General features: G+C 49.7%; 1 protein-coding gene across 4 annotated transcripts in view; it reads right to left on the bottom strand.

Annotated features, from left to right (window-relative positions):
- The window catches only part of PAX7 (paired box 7), a 105,142-nt gene that overhangs the window by 52,624 nt on the left and 29,897 nt on the right, over positions 1 to 22,621 (bottom strand). For all 4 annotated transcript variants that reach the window (XM_017833498.1, XM_017833501.1, XM_017833500.1 and 1 more), the window contains exon 6: positions 3,249 to 3,448. In XM_017833498.1, the coding sequence (XP_017688987.1) occupies positions 3,249 to 3,448 (200 nt within the window). The remainder of the gene's footprint in view (positions 1 to 3,248; positions 3,449 to 22,621) is intronic.

Below are 22,621 nucleotides of genomic sequence, written 5' to 3'. Positions count from 1 at the left end.
CCTGCCATGGGCAGGGACACCTTCCACCAGCCCAGGTTGCTCCAAGCCCCATCCAACCTGGCCTTGGACATTTCCAGGGCTGGGGCAGCCACAGCTTCTCTGGGCACCCTGTGCCAGGGCCTCATCATCCTCACAGGGAAGAATTTCTTCCCAGTATCCAACTAAACCTACTCTCTGTGCATTTAAAACCATTCCTCCTGTCCTCTCACTCCAGGCCCTTGAAAATAAACTCTGTTAACACCCAGAAACCCTGATCTCATTTGGCCCTGGTGTTTTTACAGCCATTTTTAATCCAAAACACATCTCCTGGACTTAAAAACTCTGTTGAGACAGTAGTAAGACTCCAAGGTGGTAGAAGATTCCCTGCTGGATGGGTCCATGTGGATGTGTGTGTGTGGCTATTTTTTTTCCCACAAGAACTTGATTGACTAATGTCTGTAGATCCCGAGAGCCAGCAAAAGATCTGCTCTGATATCCAGAAAATTTTACAAGGGGCGGCAGGCTTAAAAGTGGTGGGAAGAAGCTGAGTGTGCCAGGATGTTGGAATGAGAAAGCCATCAGGAATGTGCCTCGGAGAACAGCTGCTACTGCAGCCCTGGCAGGAACCTCCAGGAAAGCTGCCTGGGAGCAAGGAGAGGGACTCAGAGATCACAGCTTGAGACAAGGGAAAGGTTCTCTTTAGTCAGTTAGTTAGTTAGTTAGCTAGCTAGTTAGTTAGTTAGTTAGTTAGCTTTCCCTGTCTCTGCTTTCGCTTCCCTCCTCTCTCCCAGCACTGTCACAACAAAGTCAGAGCACCTTGGAGAAGAACTTGCCTCTGGTTTGTGCACTTGGGACTCTTCCCTTTCTCCCCACTGGAGCACTGAAAAGTGAATAATATAAAAACCCTGGACCTTTGGCAATAAAGGAGATTTCTGTCCATAATTCAGGAGTCCATGTAACATCCCATTCCATCTGTACCCCACCATCCCTCAGCACGGCTCGTGCAACACAGCTTTCCCTCTCCCCAGAAAAAGGTGCTCCCTGCACTCCCTTCTCCCTTGAAACTCCTTTTTTTAACCTTTTTACCACAGGAACATCTATTTTTATTCCCCACTTAACACCTTCTGTCCACCTACACAAGTGCGAGCAATTAGAACAAAATATGCAAAACAAAAATGGGGGAATTCACACATTCCAACTCCAAGCTTAGTCCCCTTAATTAGCCACTTTCCCAGGATCCATCTATCTCTGATCTACACGGCCAGCACATTAACACTGTTACTGCTGAACACCCCGGGATGGTCTTTTGGCTAAAATCAACACTGGATTCAGCTTAAGGTTTGCTAGATTTCCTTTTCCAGTCTCCATAGCCAAATCTGGAGGGATGATGGATTCAGGAAAATCCAGCACCTCTCAAGAGGAAGCTGGAGGGAGGTGAGAGGGTTTCCACTGCAGTGCTGTGACTGGCTAATGCTTCTTTGGGAAAGAGGGATAATGGGAAAAGTCCTCAACCAGCAGCTGTCCAGGTGTGGGGGGAAATGTCCATTCCCAGACAGCTGAGGGGAAAAACCGAAAACATCCCGTGGTTTTGGCTGCTGGGAGAGCACATGGAGCACATGGAGCTCATTGTCCCGAGAGCACGGACAACAAACATCTGGGTGGGTTTGGGGGAGCGGGGTCAGTGAGTGTTTGGAGGAGCTGGTTTGGTGTGGGTTTGGGGGAGCTGGGTCAGTGAGTATTTCCCTGTCACAAGCCTGCAGAACTCCTTCCCTCCTCTCCCAGGATCCAGCCGGGGCAGCAGGATGGGCCCTGTGCTCGGTGTGAAAGCCCAGCAGTGCAGTGGCCGCACGGAGGGCAGACTGCTGGGGTCTCCAATTCACTGCTGGGGTCTCTATATCACTGCTGGGGTCTCCAACTCACTGCTGGGGTCTCCAATTCACTGCTGGGGTCTCCAACTCACTGCTGGGGTCTCCAACTCACTGCTGGGGTCTCCACTGCTGGGGTCTCTATATCACTGCTGGGGTCTCCATTTCCCTGCTGGGGTCTCCATTTCCCTGCTGGAACCCGGCACAATCCCCGATCCCTCCCCCTTCCCTTTCCTGTCCCCAGGGGACTCTATTATACCCCCCGATCTGTTCACACTCCTGATCCCTTGGCGTGTTTGCACACACTGCTGACCCAGCCTTTATCTGCAGACATAAGGGTCTCTGTGTGGAGCTCCCACAAGGGCTATTAATCGTGTAGATGTCAGAGTCCCCCAGCTCCAAACCCTCCCTTCCTGCTCCTCCCCTCCCCTTCCATCCCCCCACCCTTTTCATGCTCTCTGAAGGTGGAGGGGGAGAAAAAAAAATACTTTTATAAAAATTCACACACAGAACTTGCAAACTTTGCAAAATATGATCTGCTCCCCTGGGAAAAGTTGGTAAATGCTGGGATTTGTCCTCAAATATCAACCAGAAACAAACACACTGTTCCCTCCTAAGCAAAGGGAGGAATTTCTCCAGCAGAAAACAGAGCACCAAATGCCTTGCCAAGTACAGGAAAGTTTGGCTCCTGGTTCCAACGTGGAGCGAACCCTGGTACCTCTGCAAGGGGCCAAATCCAAAGGGCCTATCTGCAAATCTGTGGGAATGTAGGATAGAATATGCTCAGCTGGAAGGGACCCATCAGGATGATCAAGTCCAGTGTTGAACCAGAGAATATTCTGAGTTGGAAGGGACCCACAAGGCTCATTGAGTCCAACTGTAAAGTGAATGGCCCATGCAGGAATCAAACCCACACCTCTGGTGTTATTGGTACCACGCTCTGACCATCTGAGCTCGTCTCAGGGTTCATGCAGAACTGGATTTAAGGCTCAGATCCTTGTGGATGTGGATCTGGAGAAGTGTGTCCATGTCACCACCTTTCAACACCCCCTCAGAATCACAGAACGTGCTGAGCTGGAAGGGACCCACAGGGATTGTCAGCCTGACCCTCAGCCCTGCACGGGACCATCCCCTGAGTCACACCCTGTGCCTGAGGACCATCCAAACCCTCCTGGAGCTCTGGCAGCCTTGGGGAGCCTGGTCAGTGCCCAACCAGCCTCTGGGGGAAGAACCTTTTGCTGAGACCCAACCTGACCCTGCCCTGACACGGCTCCAGCCGTTCCCTGGGTGCTGTCCCTGCTCCCCCCAGAGCAGAGATCCCTCTTGCCCAGCAGCACCCTCTCCTTGCCCAGGGTGACCAGGGAGCTGTTCCCCAGGCTGTTGCCCCGTGCTGACCCTCCTCACCTGCACACGGGCCTCGGTGAGTTTGGTCCTCTGGGCCAGCTCCTCACGGGTGTAGATGTCGGGGTAGTGGGTCCTCTCGAAGGCCTTCTCCAGCTCCTCCAGCTGCTCGGCCGTGAAGGTGGTTCTGCTGCGGCGCTGTTTGCGCTTCAGGGGCAGGTCTGGCTCAGATTCCACGTCAGAGCCTTCATCCAACCTGTTACCTGGGGAGGGAGAGGAATGGGAGTGAGGTTTGTGTGGTTCAAGGTCAGACAGAGGCTGTGGGAAGAGCGGAGCAGCCCAGAGAAGTAATCCTGGTTCTCCTGTTGATCAAACAAAGCACTGAATCACAGACACTCCAGTTTGGGTTGGAAGAACCTCAAAGATCATCCAGTTCCACCTGCCATGGGCAGGGACACCTTCCACCAGCCCAGGCTGCTCCAAGCCCCGTCCAACCTGGCCTTGGACACTTCCAGGGCTGGGGCAGCCACAGCTTCTCTGGGCACCCTGTGCCAGGGCCTCCCAACCCTCACATGGTGCCCATGTACAACACATCTGCCAGATTTATGTTATTTTTGTTGTTTCCTACTATTATTTTTTCCCACACTGCAAAGAAAACTTAGGAAAATCAAAACTCCTGCAGGAAAACGGTGGCTCGTGGCCCTCAGTTCAAATTGTTACAGAGAAAGAACTTCCAGTTGTTGACTTATTTCAAGAGATTTCCATTTTTTAATTTGAAATTACTGTTTCAGAGGCACACATTTTACACTGAAAAATGTCAAAGCTGAAATAAGCACATAAAAATGTCACATAAAAATGCTTTGGCTTGTGCTGCCTCATTTTCTCCTGTGTTTTGTCAACTGTTGGTGTTTAATATTTCAGCTCTTTTAAACCACTTTAGGAAGCAAAAAAAAAGAACAATCAGGAATTCTTACAGGTGGAGAAAAACCTTTCCAGCTCTGCTTTACCTGTAGGTTGGGCTGCCCACAGGATACAGTTCCTCAGCTCTTAAATTCCCCCATTTCAGCAGGAGTTTTGCACAAGACCAGACTCCTACAGAGTTCAGATGTCATCAGAGTCCTTTCCCAATGACTAATTGGTCACTTATTCCTTGGCTTTCCCTGGACCTGTGCCTTTCCCTTCTCCCTGCCTCGAGCCTGGCACCACATCTGTTGCTTCCTGAGGCCCAAAGAAGGACAGCTGGAATAAGTAAATGCAGTTTTCCTCCACTTTTTCCCTCTGGAGATACAGCAGAAGGCACTACATTGATGTTCCCCAAGTGTTCAGTGGATTTTGAAGGGGGCACACCCAGACCACGGAGCTGTGACTCCAGTGTTTGCTCTCATGGTACAAATCTCGTTACAAGACACAACGTGCAGGTCTCAGTTCCTTGCAGTGTCTGAAGGATCTCAGCCAGGCCAAGCTTCGTGTCTGCCTTTGGGACAGGAGAAATGTGCCCCTGGTTTGTGGCAGCAGGGGAGGAACAACCTGAGAGATGATACCCTTGAGGCAGGAGAGAGATGTGGTCTCTGTCACCTTTTCCTTCTCTCTCGTGAGAACAGGAGACTCTATAATGTCACTGATTTCTTTTCCCTACCAGGCTTGACTTCTGTCTTTCAGAGGAACCACAGAGCCAGAATCAAACTGTGCTCACAGAGAAGTAATTTTTCCTTCTGGGTGAACCTTTGGTAATCTAAGGATTAAATCAGGACTTCCATGTGCTCAACTTGATGATAAAGTTCCCTGAAGTTCCTCACGGTGTTTTTCAGCCTCTATATCATCATCATCCAAAAATCTGCCTCTTTCCTTGTCAGGGCTGGGAACGGCAGCTGTGATTCCCCAACAGCTGCCGGGGAGCGGCAGCAGTTTGAGGAGTAGGAGGCAAATATCCCCTCGGAGTTCTCTTGTTTATACTGAGATCACCACAAAATGCCTCTGCATTCAAAACAAAAACGCTTTTATGTCCCGGGGCTTCACGGGGAGGACGTGGGACCTCGGATAATGCAGTTGTGCTGGAGCCAGGGCAGCTCTGCTGCAGGGGAGTGGGTGGCTTGTTTTGGGGGCAAAAACATCACCCTAACAGGTTTTTCCTCCTTCTGCCTCTGGCTTACCAATAAGTACGTAAGGGTCTTTACATACATTCATCTTTTAGACCATCTTTTATTTCTTCATTTCTCACCAAAAGCAGTGAGAAATTCGCTTTTGACCTCAGAGGAGCAGCCTCTGCCCCACAGTTTAAAGACAACATCACTGCTCGTGGCAAAAACCTGCTACTAAACTAGTTTTTTGGTTTTGTCCACTTTCAGGGAAGGTCTGGAGTGTCAAATAAAAGGAACATCTGCACTTGAAAATAAAAGCCCTCCACATCTGGGTCCCACATGATTCAGGACAGGTAGAAGCACATCTGGGCCCTGGAGTACCATGCTGTGCAAAAGCACATCTGGAAACCTAGAGCATTCAGTAAATTTAAGTTCATCACTGAAGTGATTATTAATTAGTTTGTGTCTTTCCTGGTAATGTTGGGTATGAAAAAATAATAAGGACAGAGGTGTGTTTGTGTCTAGGGTGTGAGAGAGCCAGTGTGAGGAAGGGGAAGGAAAACACAGAGGAAGGAAAATACCCAGATTTAAATGTCCTATTTCTCTGTAGTTACTACCCACCCAGGTGTAGTTAAGACACACACTACACACACTTAGTAGGAACTGGCAGCCTGTGAGCTCTTTAGCACAAGAATGGTTGTTCGGGTGTTTCACCAAAGCCCCAAACAGGCAAGTCCTGTCATAAGAGTGTAATCATGGCTGGGGTCTCCCCTTGCCCCTGCCCTGGCAGCAGTGTCAGATCATCTCCCTGCAGCTCATCTGCTCATCTGATCCAACTGCTGGGATCCAGTATCTCCCTGGGTGAAGGAAAAACAGTCTGGAAAAGGATCTGTAACTTATTTCATCTCCCACACTTCACTTCTGTCTGCAGAAGTCCAGAAGGGAAAACAGCCAAACTTCCTGCACCAGCTTTGAACTCCTCACTGAGGATCCCTGATTTGGCCACGAGGTTTTGGGAGAGGGTGACTGATTGTCATGTGCCACCCACAGCCATCAGTGCTGCCTACAGGGTTAAGGCCAACCCTTGCAAAGTAAACTTCCCTATCCCCAAGCCTCCCAACAGCTCCCGCCTGGCATTATCCCCATTTCCCAAGCGTGGCAGGGACGGCGGAACTCACCCACCTACGGTCACCCCGTGAGTCAGGAGCAGAGCTGGGAACAGAAGCCACAGCTCCTCATGCCAAGTCCAAGGCTCCAACAACCCGACTACAAAGATGAAACCAAGAGAGCAAGAAAAATCCCAGGATATGTGTGGAACCAGCTGGTCTGACACGGAGCAGCTGCTCCTGTCACACAGGGAATCAGGGAAGAATAGAGAAAGCCTTCCAGCTGGGATGGGCTGGTCGAGCCTGTTATCCAACACATCCCTGCTATCGTGGACAGGCTCCCTCACCTGCCTAACGAGCAACTCCACAGGCCTGTGCCCTTCCTGACCAGCTGGAATACCTTGGACAAACCATTTCCAAAATCTCCCAAAGATTCCACCCAATTAGAAGCTCTCAAAAGCTGCAAGAATAACTCAAAGAGACTCCCTCGGTAGGGATTCACCCAAAATTTAAACACTTCATTTTTTGCAACACATCCCTGTGTGAAAAATGGTTGTGAGCAGGGGAAATCCCAGTTTCCAGCCCCCAGCACAACGGGATTATTGCTGTAGGAACAATCACGAGCTGGTAGCGTTTTACACTTACTCAGCACAAGCAACAATGTAAATAAGAAGGTGGAGAAATATCTAGAAGCAGCTTCTTGGGTGGTTTTCCAATCAGTTGTTGTGATGAAGGATGGGAACCAGCTATCTGTCCACCACGGAGCTCCCCCAGGATATCCCACCGGGAAAGACTGACAGGAAGGAGCAGAAAGGGAATGTGAATGGAGGAAAAAAATCTCACAGCAGAACAAGTCTGAGAAAAGGAAAAAACTTAAGGAAAAGCATGTGTGTTACACACACACTCATCCCACTAGATTTTATATTTTAAGAGCAATTCCACCTTTATTTTTTGTGTAACTGCTCTGTAGCTCAGGAAGAAAACAAACTGCTCAAACCCCTCTGCTTTGCAATACTTTTAGAACTAAAAAGGCACAGACTTCATCGTGGGAGTGAAAGCAGGGGGATGCCAGGGTGAAAATTCGTTGGCTCTTCCCTCTTCTCCTGAGGAACTGTGCCAAGGTACAGGTACCTTCCTGGGGCAGAGACACAACCTGGCTCGTGCAAGAGGGGAGAGATAACCACGTGAAGGTCTGTGTGGAGCAGTGTGGAGTTCTGCTCTGCAGTGGGCTGGGGAAGATGGGATGAACCCTAGTGGTTGTTTCTGCCCATGGACACGAGTGTGGAGAGAGCTGGTGTGCAGGGGTGAGGGCAGGATAGCACAGCAAAGGTGACAAAGAGAAGCCTGGGCACGTCCTGGGAGCCATTCTGGCCTGAGGAAATGTGGGCATTACCTCTCCCAAACTCCCATTCCTCAATAATGCTGCCGGTTCAGGATGGGTACAACTAGAGAGAGTTGGGCAGAGCTCTCTGAAGGGATTTGAGAGGAGCAAAGGGAGCTGGAGGAAAGGACTGAGAAAACCCTCAGTAATTACAGACTGGTTGTGTCCTTCCTCTCCCCATTCCCTTCCCTCCTCTACTTCCCTTCCACCCCCTCTGCCTTTCTCCTCTCCATTCACTGCTTCTGGACTCCTCTTAGCCCTGGAGTTAAATTAATCAACAGGATTAGGTGGAATCGGCCACAACAAGACCCTCCAGGCTCAGCCTGAGCCCTTGATGCTCTACAAGGACCTGCTGCCCTGCCTTGAAGCACCTTGGAGCCGTCTGGAAGGATTGGCAGAGAGGACCAGACATGGAAACGCATTCATTAAAGTGGGGGTTGGATTTTGTCAGAGGGTAAAGGGGAGCTGCACACTATTCCTCATCTCATTTCCTCTTTTTCTTTCTTCCTTCCAGCTGCACCATCCTAAAAATTAAATGTGTGTTGGAGAGGAAAGATGGAGAGGGGGGAAGGGTCTGGGTTTGTGAATGGCTTGGCTACAACTGCACCTCCTGTGCTGCAATTGGCTTCAGCAAACACACCCCAGTACAGCTGGAGCAGCAGAGATGCTCCACAGAACCCACCCGGAGGTGACTGGCTGGGGAGCCAACGCAGCCACAGGGAAACCTGGATTTGAAGGCATGAGAGAAGGAGGAAAACCTCACTTGGAAGGTATCAGCAAGTCCCAAGCACCCCCACAGTCTAGCCCCACACAAGGCCCTCCCTTCTGCACAGTGCTCTCCATCCACCAGAGCTGTCTCTTGGTAGCCCCAAGAGCAGAAATGTGTCCATGAACACGTTTCCAGTCCCACGTGCACTTGAACTTCAGGCTTTTTTTATGCTGGAGGACAATTAAAGAGTCTCTTGACGAGGTTTCACCTCAAGTGATGTTTTTGCTTCCTGACATTGCCATAATAAATGGTGCTACATTACCATTCACCACCTCCCAGGTGGGAACACCTCCTGCTTGGGGATACCTTGGCATGAGGGCCTAAAATAATAAGATCTCTATATAAATATATCCAGAGGAGGCCAAGTTTATTAGAGGGATGGAGCACCTCTGCTATGAGGAAAGGTTGAGAGAGATGGGATCGTTCAGCCTGAAGAGAAGTTTTGGGGTGACCCAATTGTGGCCTTCCAGTACCTGAAGGAGCTGACAAAAAAGATGGAGAGAGACTGTTTACAAGGGCCTGGAGTGACAGGACAAGGGGGAATGGCTTTAAGCTGAAAGAGGGTAGATTTAGGCTGGATACTGGGAAGAAATCCTTCCCTGTGAGGGTGGTTTGGCCCTGGCACAGGGTGCCCAGAGAAGCTGTGGCTGCCCCATCCCTGGAAGTGTCCAAGGCCAGGTTGGACAGGGCTTGGAGCAGCCTGGGCTGGTGGAAGGTGTCCCTGCCCATGGCAGGGGGTGGCACTGGATGGGCTTTAAGGTCCCTTCCAACCCCACCCATTCCATGACTACAGTGAGATCCTTGCCATGGGCCTGGGCTATAACACACCCCTGGAGCAGGAGGGTGGGACTGCACAGCTCGTGCTTCCTTCCTGCTCCCCCAAAAGCATGTAGGATGAAGAAGGATCACCCAGACACAGTGGTTCATTCACAGAGCACATCTCCTGTGCTGCTCCTGCAATCCACAGCTTCAGGAGACAGAGCTGGAACTCTCTCTGACTTCTGAGCATCTGCCTTTCCCTCTGGCAGAAAGCAAACAAACCCCATCAAAATGCAAACAAGACCACGAGAAGGCTGAGAGGAAAGGTGACACAGTGGCAGCATCACAGAAATGTTCTGCCTTGGTTTTAGTTTCCAGCACAGAAACAAGAACAACCTCGTCTATCCTTGGAAAACAAAAAAGTCCCGAGTTCCCAGTGAGCCAGAGGTGCTTCTGTGTGCCCCAAATAACCCTACTCACCTCCAAACCTATTCAGCAGCAGGTGGGACTGCAGAGGGGGACAGGTGTTTCAAATTCATCTCTTGCCCCCCTCGCCCCTCTCCAAGCACATTCCCAGACACAAAAACCCAGTAATTGCCACAGCACATACAATAGAGTTGGGTTTCCCCTCCCTCCCCTTCCCAACCTGTAAACCCCCATTCCCCAGCGCTTGCTCGTGCCTGTGCAGCTGTATCACAGTTTAACATAGTTTAGGGGGCTGTGGTGTGGAGCAGCAGCAGCAAACGAATCACATAATAGTTGATACGCGTTTTAATCAAGTAATTCAGCCCAAGCAGAATGACAGTGCCTGTTGGTGGGGTGCCCTTGAATACCAAACAGACCAGGGAGCAGGTCTAGGAAAATGAAAAAATCATTTACAGCTCAGCTGGGGGCTGCAGTGTTCAGCACAGCATTAATGTGGGGGCCTGGCAAGAGAAAGGTTGGGGTATTTTTCTGTATTTTTATTATTCAGGCTCTGAACTGACCAGCTGTAACCAAACCACAGACTGAGGTAATGTCCATTATGGGCTTTCCAGCCTGGAAATAATACTCACAGTGGAGCTGGTGCTTTTTGACAGGGAGTGACAGTGTCTGTCTGTCTGTCTGGGATGGATATAGAAAAGGGGTGAGGGTCAAAGGGAGAGGGGGTTCACAGCTGGAGAATTCCCTCAGCATGTCAAGGTCTCTACTGAATGAGGGAGATTAGATGTGGAAGGAGAGCTGGAGGGAGAAAGGAGAGCTGAAGATTTAATGGATGAAAAGGGAGCCCACACAACCTGTCCAAGTGTGAGCAGCTCCCCGCATGTGGGTGACCAGTGACCAGAGGGAGAGCCCTGTTCTGTCCTGGAGCCAGGGATCCAATAATTTCTCCACGGCTGAATCCAAAGGTTCACCCAGGAGGGGCCCCACATTCACATGCTGAGCTCGAAGACCCACAGGTGGTGCAACATGTTCAGTGTTCCCTGGTTCTGGTCCTGCTTCCCTGAGCATCCCCCAGAACTCCCTGTCCTCCCAGCTCTGCCAGAATTCACCTCCTAACTCATAGATTGGGGATTTCAAGAAAACTCTTGTACAGGAGTATCTGGGGCTGGAACCAGGTTATGTTTAAGGTCCTTTCCAATCCAAACCATTCTATCTCACCTGGCACTTGGCCATGAAATACGTGTGTGATTCTAAACAAAAGAATATAAATTTTATTTCATTGGGGCGTCAATTTGGGATGCACAGAGGTCCAAAATTCACCTCCATTTTTCACTATAAAATCCCTAAATCTCCTTGAACAAGAGTCTGAGCCTTTTGGGGGCAGGTCTAGCCAGGTTCAGAGGCACTACTGCAAGTGGAGCACTACAAGATTTTGGAAAGAAAAAGCTGGAGAGACCCTGTTTTCCTTAGAACAGTCATCCACTGCCAAAAAGCTCTTGCCAATACAAGGACTTGCTTTGAGTGAAGGGCTCCCCACCAGCTCTCCCTGCATTCCTTTCTATCAGCTGCAGCCACTCCAGGTAACTCTGGGTTTGGAATGTACCCTTGCCTTGAAGCTGAACTAGATGGAGGCTTTTCCAAAGCCACAAAGAAGAAGGAATTGCACCTCCAAGCAGATGCTCTTTCACAATGTACAGAGCCCAAGCAAAGCCCTTTGCTGACGCACCAGAGCAGCTCTGGTAGGAGCCAAGAAGTTTGTACTCATTTATCTGGGTGGAGGGATCTGGCCCTGGAGGCTCCATCCACTCTGAATGTGAAATCAGTGAGAGATGTAGGGGCCCACCAAACCCCAAGCCCAGTCTGGGTCTGGCAGGGAAGTCCCAGCTGCGGTGCCCCCACGGGAAGACACATGGCCACAACAAACACAACATATTCTGCTCCTTGCAGGCACTGAACAAAATCAAACCATCCAGAACATTTGGAGGAAGATAGGGCGGGAGGGAGGGCAAAAGAGAGCCTACGTCTCCAACAGCCTTTGTTAATTCCCAGCACTGGCCTGAACATAAACAGATGGAATATCCATCAACTCCAGTCGTCTTTTCTTTTCTTTCAACTTTTTTCTAGTTCTCGCCTCCCTGCCCCCTCCACCCCTAACACTCTTTCTTCTGGCTTTTGTTTGGCCTTTTAAAGAACCCCGAGGTAATGAGGCCTGCCCCAAGTCCCAGCACATCTGTGAAGTCCATAAAAGGCCCCTTTTTCACTTCAATATTCATGGCCTCGTGCTTGTGGCAGGCGCAGGATCCAGCACAGCCCTGCACGAAAGGGGCTGCAGGGGCTCCTTGGCTCCTCTGCCTGAATCCAAACAGTGTCCTTAGAGAGGCATCAGTAGCGCTCCCAAAACTGGGAAGCAAAGGGAGACCAGCTGGTATACAGGGGGAACAAAGAGGTGGGGGGAAAACAGCTCTGTTCACTTTCTCTGTAGTTTTCCCTTTTTTGCTTCTTCCCTTTCAGCTTCATCTCTCCTGTTCCCTTCAGGTAATTTCTCACAGACACAGGGAAGATGTTGGAGCAGCACAAACATCCCCCAGGGTCTGAGCTGCACAGGAGGATGGGGCACAGGCAGCCAGGATGCTGGAAGCCTGCTGGCATTAAGGATGGGGGATCTGATGCTTTGATAACCACCTTGATTTAGGAGTTAAAGCAGCAGGTAAACCCAGAACAGAACACCTGGCCTGAGGAATACACAGCCAGGCATGAAGGACAAGTGTGTGTATGATATCTGGAGATGAAAAAAACAGTAAGTGATGGACCAAAATGTAAAATGTAACGTTCATGTTCAGCTTGGTACTCTGTGTTTGTCTTCAGTGTGGGTCCTGGCAGGGGTGAGTTGGCCTGGGGCAGGCTATGGCACGGCTCCAGCTCAGCAAGAAACCTCTCAACCTTATGCTCAGCTTGTCCCTGACTTTCATCCACTAAATTCATGCCATGCCTCGACTGGGTGGAAGCTCCAGCCAGGGCCCAGGAAATGCAAGAAAAGCTCACTGATGCCCAGCCTGCTGTGATCCCACCCCATGCTCCAGCCATGCCCGTTTTCCTGCTGCAGCAAAGCAAACGTTGCACCACGTGCTCTCAAGCCAGGGGTCCAGGAGCCCCTCACACCAGTTTCCCTCATTCTGAGCACAAACCAACATCCCACTGCTCTCCACAGGCACCACGCCCACCCTCCCAGAGGGCCTGCAATGGCACTACAGAAAACACGCTGTGCTATTCAAACACCCTCATGAAAACAACACCCAGATCCACAGGAGAGAGACTCGGAACAGCCCCCAGCCAGAGGATGGACATCTCTGGGCAGTTTTACCCTTTTACCTCAGTTCTCATACGGATAAACAAGCGTGTGTTTCCATCCTGGAGCCACTCCCACAACCTTAATCTATTCCAGTACTTTTTAATCAAGAATTTTCTCAAAAATTGGCTGAGCAGAAGCACCACAGTCATGTTTCAGGTGCTGGCGATACCTCACCAAAAGTGACCTTTCCCCACACATCTGGGCTGGACTGCTCTTGCTGTAACCTGTTCATCAGCCCACCACATAGGCACGGACATCCCATCCCACCCTAGTGAGACCCATAAATCCAGGTTTCAGAGTTTCTTGCCTGTGACAACCTCTGCTGCTCCTGGCTTTGTCCCAGCGTGGCTCTGCTCATGTACTTGAAGTCCTGCCACCCCTTCTGTCCCAGTTCTGGCCCCACGGGTTCTGCCAGCACATTTCAGCCTTGGCCATCGCTGCCTTGCTGTTCTCACCCTGAGGTCCCCTCACAGCTCTGTCCTTGCTCCTCCATCCCAGTCTGCAACACCCGCTTTTATTTTCAGCCCAAACCCTACACAGCTCTGCCAACAGCCCTTAATCTGGTCTTGTAGTTCCTCTGCTGTTTCAACCCTGGCTGGATCCATCAAATTAAAGACCTTTCAGTATAAGACTCTTTCAGGAAAGATAAACAAATTTAACCTCATAAACCTTTCCCAATCCTGAAAAACCAGCCCATGAGAATGAGGCACCAGAGAGCACTTAACCACACATGAGAAACACATTCCTCCTGCTGTTTGCAAGCCCTGCTTCATTTGTCTGAGTGTCAGCCCGACTGCCTGAAGCCAAGAGGTGTGTGAGAGCAGGCACGAGCCACCACCTCCCTTCCTCTGCTTTGTGCTCCACCGTGTCTGGGAAAACAGGGATGCAGCAAAAGTCATTAAGGCAGCTGTCCTTGGAGAGCATCTGATTCTTTTTCCCCTCTTCTGCTTCCTTCCCGTTCCTGTGCTTGTTTATTTATCTAGATACATGCTCTCTCTCTATATATATACATATATATACACACGTGTGGGTGTATAAACACATCCTCTTGCTTCACTGCTACTTCCACTTGCTTTCTTGCTCTCTCTACTGCACTTCTCCCTTTGTCTCCATATTTATGCCCTTTCCCTGTCTACTTTTCTCCTCACACACAGACACAGCTCTACACTCTTTTCAGCCCCCAGGGAAAACCCCAAAGGACGTGAGTGTGGGAGCTCTGGCAGAAAGGGCCCACGAGAAGAGCGAGCCCCTCGTCACGTTGGCCAAGAGCAACTGCGGCTGCTGCTGCCAATGTGGTGAGAAGCTGGACTGTGACATTCGCCTGCAATTGAACCCCGGTGCCTGTCTCTGCCGCTCCCTGCTCCCAGAAGAAAGAGAAGAAAGAAAAGTGTAGGGAGGAGAGAATGCAAGTGACAGAAAGAAGGATTGAATGAAGGAGTGAAAAGAAAGAAAGATATCCCTGCGCCGCTCGGTCCTTTATCAGCCCTGTCATCTGGTGCAGGGCCCTGCCCGCATTGTCTCACCTTGGACAAAACCAAAAGGCTGGTTTTTGTGCAGATTCCTTTAGAGCTGCCAGCAGCAGCACCTTAGGGGGTCTGGGGAGGCTGAATGTGCAGCTGACAGCCCCGCGCGGCCCGATGTGATATCAATAAACTCCGACACGTCAACTCTTCAGCACAGATCATGTGGAAGGTACGGCCTGAATATTAAAACCCCCGGGGCCGGGAAGGGAGCTCCGGGGGGAGAGGGGGGAGGAGGGGGCTCGGAGCAAGGCGAGGTCAGCGAGTGAGGGGCTGCACCAGCACAAGCCAGGCCACGGCACCAAAACAAGAGGCACCACTGCAGAGCTGCTTCCTGCTGCCTCAGCAGCCTTTTGGCTTCTATTCCTGACTGCCAGCAAGGACAAGGGGCATGAAGGCTTCTCTGGAGCTTCTCCTACAGGTTCTGGGAAAGGGATTCTCCTTGAGGAGCAAACTGGGCACAGCTACAAGAAGCTGTGCTGGCCTGGCATTGCATCCTGCTCCTGCTCCGTGCACATTTGCTGCAGGGGGCAAACAGAGCCCTGCCCACGCTGCTCTGCTCTGTGGTGCTGCTCACAGGCACCATCACTGACAGAGCCCCAGCTGTGCCACCAGCACAGCTCCCGGCCCAGGGTGACAAGCCAGGCAACACAAGTGCCTCTGAGGGGACGCTGAAGCCCAGCAGGACATTTTCTGCCACTCCTGCCGTGATACCAAGATGCTTTCCCAGAGGAGCTGGCACAGCACCGTGACAGGGGACCTTTCCTGCTTGGTAGCAGAGAACATTTGCCTCTCCTGACACTTTTCATCCTTAAGTTCCAGAGTGAATGTGCCCAGATGAAGTTAAAGAGGCAGCTCACTCCATGAGAACTGGGTTGTGCTGAGCTTGGAGCTCAGCTCTCTGCAGACTCCAAATATCCACAGCCTCCATTTCCATCAGATCACAGCTCTGAAATTTAATTTTTGGGGTAAATTGTCCAAATTTAACACTTCAAGCCTCAGATACCAATTTCTCTAAAGGATGGGGGGAGGCCAAATCCACCGAGAGCAGAGCTGTGCTGAACGTGCCCTGTAGCCCCAAGGAAGGCAGGACACAACTGTCCCTCGATCAAGACAGAAGTTCCAAAGTCTCCAGCCCCACAGAGGAGTTTTTTCAGGAGGCAGAGAGCTCTGTGTGCATTATATTCCTTGGGGTTTATCTGCCAAGCATTTCTCAGGATACATGACTTCATCTTTTAGGTATTTTCAGATGTAACAAGGGATCTTTCAGGAGCTGCAGTGATCACTGTCCCTCTTGGATTGTGATCCTGTGAGGCAACTGCACCCTGACAGACACAGGGCAGGAGCTGAAACCTTTCACAGCTACTTCCTGCTTAGGAATTCAAAATGAGGAGCAAAGCCAAAAGCATTTCCCACCGGGATGGAACCAGAAGGGTCTTCACAGAGGAGCCCTGTGCTTACCAGCTGGAGGGACTGAATACAAGGAGAATAATGTTCTAGCCTGTCACTCACAGATGGGAGCAGGTATTTCTGCCACTGCTTCTCTTTTGGTTAGTGCAGATCTGGAGTTTACAGTTTGACAGTCAAATTCCCAAACACAGGGAGAATGTCTCGGGATAGTCTTAAATAATTTCTGTTTGACCGGATTGTTTAGTTTTTTTTAGATAAAGAATGAAAATATTTTAATCTAAGGTAGCAGAAACATTTCAGCTGATCTGAAATGAAAAATCTTGCTTTGTTTTCAAATTATTCAATTTGATTTTTTTTTCTATTAAGCAGTAGCTTCATTTCAACATGAAGATGTGATTTGAGAAGACACTGAAAACCCTTTGTATTTTCTGATTCCCTTCCCCATGTGGCCCTGGGATCTTTCAGAAGCCTCTGGTTGTGTTTTAATTCAGTTTTGACCATGCCATAGGAATCAAGAGAGCCAAGAGCTGGGACCATAATTTTGAGAGATGTGATGTCTCAAATATCAAAATGTTGGTTCCCCTGTGACCACAACTGTTGAAAAAGGAGAGGAATTGTGTGCCCGGATCTCTGGGACACATGGAACCTTCTGTGGCATGAGCTCATTTCTGGCACTCAGTAACTACATCTCAGTAACTACATGTAGGACAGGCACCAGCAGCTAAGACAAACGGATTCTGAGAAAAATCAGCGAATAAAATAGATATTAACAGCTCATAATTAAAAAAAAAGTCAGAAACCCAAGCAGTGGGTTTGAAAACCCACTCAAAAACCAAGCAGTGAAATGTTACAGGAAGAAAATTCTCTCCCCCAGCTTGAACAGACAAAGCAAGTGCACAAATGTCATAGGAAAAATATTTTTCCAGCTCCTGACGAGCCCACATGAGAATCCCTCACCCTTCCAGGGGCCTGAGACCATGAGAGTTAGTTCCACACCATGCAGAGTTTTGAAAGCTGAGCACTGACCATGCAAAAGCCTAACCCCTTTCATCCACCCTTCTCCCCAACCAAATTTTACAGACCAGAGCAAATTAGCTGGAATGCTTAATGAACCTTTTGATATTCATACTTCTTCAGCTGGTAAATAATTTCATTCTGCACGCTGAGGACATTCAGGGTGCAAGCACGGAGATTTTCCCCTTGGGAGAGGGTAAGTTGGCTCAGCTAAATTAAGAAATTACCTCCCCCTGAAATTTGAAACACTTCAAATATGCAGTTGTCTGAATTGTCCAGATACCCTGTGTTTCAGTGTGAAACAGCATTAAGTGTTATTTGTCTTTCTGTAGTTCCTACAGCCCATAACTGGGGTTAGGTTGGGGTTGTATGGAGAGAAAACACAGACAAAGGATGGCAGCAGGACAAGATGAGGGAACTGGATGGTGGAAATTCATTTTTACTGCTCTGAGACAATGCTGGAAATAAAATCTGGAAGTCCTGCCTCCCAGGTGGCTGCTGGGTCCACTGGTTGTTCCTTCATGGATTATTATGCCAAGAGAAATGAACGACTTGGGCAGATTCCTTGCACCTTGTCAGATGTGCTGCATAATTCCTACGTGGAGCACTGCTAGTCAGGTGAGAGCACACCCCTCTGAGAGCCATCTCTGCTAAACATCACCTGCAGCTCTGACACATTACTCAGGTAATTGGTTGGCCTGCCCTTCTTCCTTCAACACTTTCCTCCGTGCCTAAAGATTCCCATTTCATGCTTCAGAAATCCCAGGGAGAACAAGCTCTTGGGTTTGCTGGACAACTCCAGAGCTGTTAGAATTGGTAACAAGACAGAGATCCCTCTGTTGACCATCAAGAAAAGTGTTCAGGTGCCCTCTGGCAAATCCAATGGGGCAGTAAAGGTTTGAAATCGCAGGTGCCCCTCGATTCTAAAACTAGAGAATCTCTTTGTTTTAATGAATGTTTTCTAACCAGCACAACAGAGAAGTCAATGCCAGAACAACTTCCTTCACAATGCCAAATAAACTGTGTCTTGGAACAGCCAGAAGCAATGGGTGTGCATGTGAAGCCTCAGTAAAACACAAGCCCAAGAGCTGGAGACCAGGGACAGCACTCAAGGAATGGCCTGGAGCTGTCAGGGCAGGGTCAGGTTGGATCTCAGGAAAAGGTTCTTCCCCCAGAGGCTGGCTGGGCACTGACCAGGCTCCCCAGGGCAGTGGGCACAGCCCCAAGGCTGCCAGAGCTCCAGGAGGGTTTGGATAATCCTCAGGCACAGGGGGTGACTCTTGGGGATGGGCCTGGGCAGGACCAGGAGTTGGATTTGATGATCCTTGTGGGGCCCTTCCAACCCAGCATATCCTGGGAAAAACATTAGAAGTGTGGTGCATTTCCCACTTCTCCTTAGGATTGGGTGGGACCATCCATCCCAAACCAGCACCTTCCCCATGTCCCTACAAATAACCCTCCTCTCCTGCTCATTACCCAGGACCCTTGGATTCCAGTTTGAACCCCAGGCACGCCATGGTCTCTGTGGGGACAAACCCCACCAAGATGTTCATCCCTTGGGCTCCAGGGGAGCTGAGCCCCATTCTGGGAATGCCGGGGCTGCCCCAGGTCATGTAGCCACGGTCCCACTCCCCAGGGCCCCACTCCCAGGGCCCCAGCGGCACGTTGGGAGCAGCTTTGGCATCGTGGTGGGAGCTGGAGGGGCCTTCCCGGCCCTTTGTGCTGGTTTCGCTCGGTGCTGCCGGGCCATGGCCACTGCAAACACCTCCAGAACACAGGGGGCATTTTCCACTCCCTCCAGAACACAGGGGGCATTTTCCACTCCCTCCTCAGCCATTACCTTGTCTATCGGCTTTGTCTCGGCTGGGATGGGGTGCAGGGACAGCTGGAAACACAGGCACAGCTCGAGGAGTGAGAACACGGGCACAGCTCGGGGACTGGGAACACGGGCACAGCTCAGAGAGTTCCTGTAAGCCTTGAAGGTTACGTGAGCCTCCACTGGGTGATTTAAAGGCTTTGTGTCCCAGGGGTCTTCTGATATTTCTGGGAGAAACCTTTCAAAGCAGGATGCATTCCCTACACCTGCTCAGTGGCCAGAGCCTGGCTGGTGACCCCGAGGTGTGTTCCACCCTCAGAGGGACCATTCACCTCAGAAATGGACTCAGGGATCCTTGGGGGTCCCTTCCAGCTCAGAACATTCTGTGGTTCTGTAACACGAGGTGAGAGCATCCACCCCAACCAGCAGAGCCTTGTGTAGCCCGTGTGCCTACAAACCATCTCCCTCTCGTGTTGGTCACTGAGGATTTTGCCTTGTGTTGACGATTCCAGGGGGGTTTTGTCACAGCAGGTGCAGTGAAAGCACCTGGAAGTACCTGATCCACAAGCAAGTAAAGCAAAATCCACCAAACACATTTCAACATCTGGGTCAAAACCCTTAAGTTTTGGCTCGGTTCACAACAACCATCCACAGACTGTCCGTAGGTCTTAAAAAACCTGTAGGAACAGCCCAGATTTCCTTTACAGAAGCAGAGTCTAACATTTCTATCATTTTATATTCTTGCAGGATAACACCGGGATCAGTTTCATTCCCAGAACAAAAAAGTTTCCCTTTCAAAATCTCAAAATTCCATCAAAAATGTGTAAAAACTCAGATTGGGCGTATAATTTTATATATTAAAAAAGTTAAATGGTATTTATAAAACTAAGATTTCTTTAGCAGAGAAATAATACTTAGATTTAAAATATTTTCTTACTGCACAGCAATGCTACATGAAAATAACTCACTATTTCTTACAAATTTTAACAAAACCTAATGGACTTTCTTTGAATTTTAACCCATTCCAAACACTTTCAGCCTTCAAAGTTTTTGTTGATGGTACTCCAGATATTTCCCAAACCTGCACAATGTCACCCTCTGCTGACGCATTCAAAGAGAAGTTTTTATAACAAAAGAGATAAATGGTTAATTTAATTCAGAATCCTGCCCCTGACAGCTCCCAGCATTGGACATATCCCAGTGGGAACAGGCTCCTCTGGGATTGTCTCCTGCTCCAAGGGGAATATTCCCAGTGCAAATTAACTTCTGGCTGACTGGTGCTAAAATGTTGTGCTTTTTTTCATCAGAAAGGGCTATTTGATACCCAGGATTAAACTGTACAGTACTCAAAAGTTCAGCTTCTATCTAAGACAACTTCAGCCTGGAAATCTGGGCTGGAAAAAGTATCCGAGGAAACACAGAGGAATCAATATATGAAAGATGTTTACAGACATAAAGAGAGGAAAAAACCCAAACAGTTCATTACTTGCCAGTAAAATTCTGCTGTGAAATCTGAAAGTCTGAGAGGAGGTGAAGACTGCCTAATTAAGGTCAAAAATAATCAGTTTAAATCAGAAAAGCTTTTATACCTCTGAAACAAGGCCTGAATCTCCTTGCTGACCTTCATCCCTCCTCGGCCCCCCAAGCAGAGGTGCTCATGGAGTCATTTGTCTTTTAAAAGCCCCGATTTAGCACTTTCTAAGGCCTGTTCCACAAGCCTTAGAGATCAAACTTATACTGAACTGCTTTCACCTGGTATTTATTGTGCCCAAATAGCCAGGTAAATTTAAATAAAGCAATACAGCTGAGTTACTAGCAAAGGTCCACACCTAAATGAAGGTGGGGAGAAGCCTGGTAAAGGCTAAAAACCTCTATACCAATAATATATGGACCTTCCTATATGTTTATGATACCTTTTCATCCCTAAAGACCTGGGTAGAATGGAGAACAGAAACAGGACAAAAGGGATAAATATAAATGACAGGTCTGAGAATAAAATCATGCTCTGAGGTTCTTTGTGGCTTCCAAGTGCCACTGACAGAGACACTGGTGTCGGGCCAGTGGCTCTGTGCTGATATCTTGTGATGGAGAAGTGGGATTTATCCAAATCAATTATCTGGAAGCTTTGCTCCAGGGCAGCTGCTGCTTTCAGGTGTGTGGTGAATGTGGGCAGAAAGAGAAATACAGGGGTTGGAAAATGGGGGGGAGTTTGCTCTCTGACCTAAAAATTATTGCTAAATGGAGAAGAGACAAAGTGGGAACGACTCAAGGTGAGAAGTGAACTTTCATCAATACACTAACACAAAACAGGAGGGGAAAAGGGCAAAAGCAGTCTGGGGGTCCTTGTGGACGAGCTCACCTGTCACCACGGGCAGCAGAGCTGGGTGAGATACAGAAATGGTCTGGATTGTCTGCAAGAGTCAATCACAAATCAGGGCCATCGATCCACACATCCAGCTGGATAAAAATCTGTTGGAGGCAGAGCCTTCCCAGGGTGGGAAGTGGCTCCTCTGCCCATTCCTGCTCCCTGCCTTCCCTCAGCCAGAGAGGATGAGGTTCCAGAGCTGAGCAGGCAAGGAGGGTTTTATTGCTAACCCTCAGCTTCCCCTGAAACAAACCCAACAACAACTCAGCTGCTCTTCCTCTATTATTATTTTTGTTGGAGAGGTTCCCCCAGCCCCTCCCTCCCAGTGGATCTGCTGCTAATAAGACTCGTGTAAGTTTGTTGTACACCTGCCAAATTTTCGGGCGGGACCAGGAGCCAGCTCGTGTGGTTGCTGTTTGTCCTGGACAGGAGAGCCCTGCCAGGAGTGTGACAGCACCTGAGTGCTGGGGCTGAGAACCACGGCAGTGCCTGCTCTGCACTGTAGCACCGTGGGAGAGGGGCTGGGAACGAAGGGATGGAGAAGGATGAAAGGAACAGCAGCCAGCAAGGAGTGCCCTGGGAGAGCTTTAGAGAGCAAAGGCAGCCCCGGGGATGTGCTCTGGGGAGAGAGGCAGAGGCTGAACCTAATGCAGGGTTTACTGAGTGCTGCTTTCACTGCACAGCACAGATCTGGGCTGGGGCAGTGCCCAGGGCTGCAGGCAGAAACAAGCATATTATATATATATATATATACACACACACATATATATGTGTGTGTGTGTGTGTGTGTGTGTATATCTATGAGTGCAGCAGCACATGAAAGGAAAGAAAGCCCAGTGAGTACCTGGCAGAGCTGGCATTGAGTTGGTCTGTCTGTCTGTCTGTCTGTCAGGGGGGACAGCAGGAAGAGTTTCTGAGGAAAGGCATTTTAAGAGATTGAAATTTGGGGGATAGTTCACAAGGGGTGAGAGAAGGGAAGTGGGAATGAAAGGACAAGGGGGAGTGGCTTTAAGCCAAAAGAGGGTAAATTCAGATTGGATATTGGGAAGAAATTCTTGACTGTGAGGGTGGGGAGGCCCTGGCACAGGGTGCCCAGAGAAGCTGTGGCTGCCCCATCCCTGGAAGTGTCCAAGGCCAGGTTGGACAGGGCTTGGAGCAACCTGGGCTGGTGGAAGGTGTCCCTGCCCATGGCAGGGGGTGGGATGGGATGAGCTTTAAGGGCCCTTCCAACCCAACCCATCCTATGGTTCTGTGAAACGAGCAGGGGAGGAGAGGCTGGAGAGTGTGGGGAGCAAGGCCAGGGGTGATAATTGAGGTAGATTCCACAGGCCCTTCTGCAGAAAGAGCAAGACTTTAATGCCTCATGAAGAGAGATGTTCACACGAGGGCTTGAGGAGAAGATGGATTTTAGCAGAATAACCAAGAAGTCAGGGAGGAATAAATTCA

This window comes from Lepidothrix coronata, unplaced genomic scaffold (assembly GCF_001604755.1).
Source record: "Lepidothrix coronata isolate B3197 unplaced genomic scaffold, Lepidothrix_coronata-1.0 Scaffold214, whole genome shotgun sequence".
NCBI lineage: Eukaryota > Metazoa > Chordata > Aves > Passeriformes > Pipridae > Lepidothrix > Lepidothrix coronata.
This window is presented reverse-complemented; position numbering and strand designations above follow the sequence as displayed.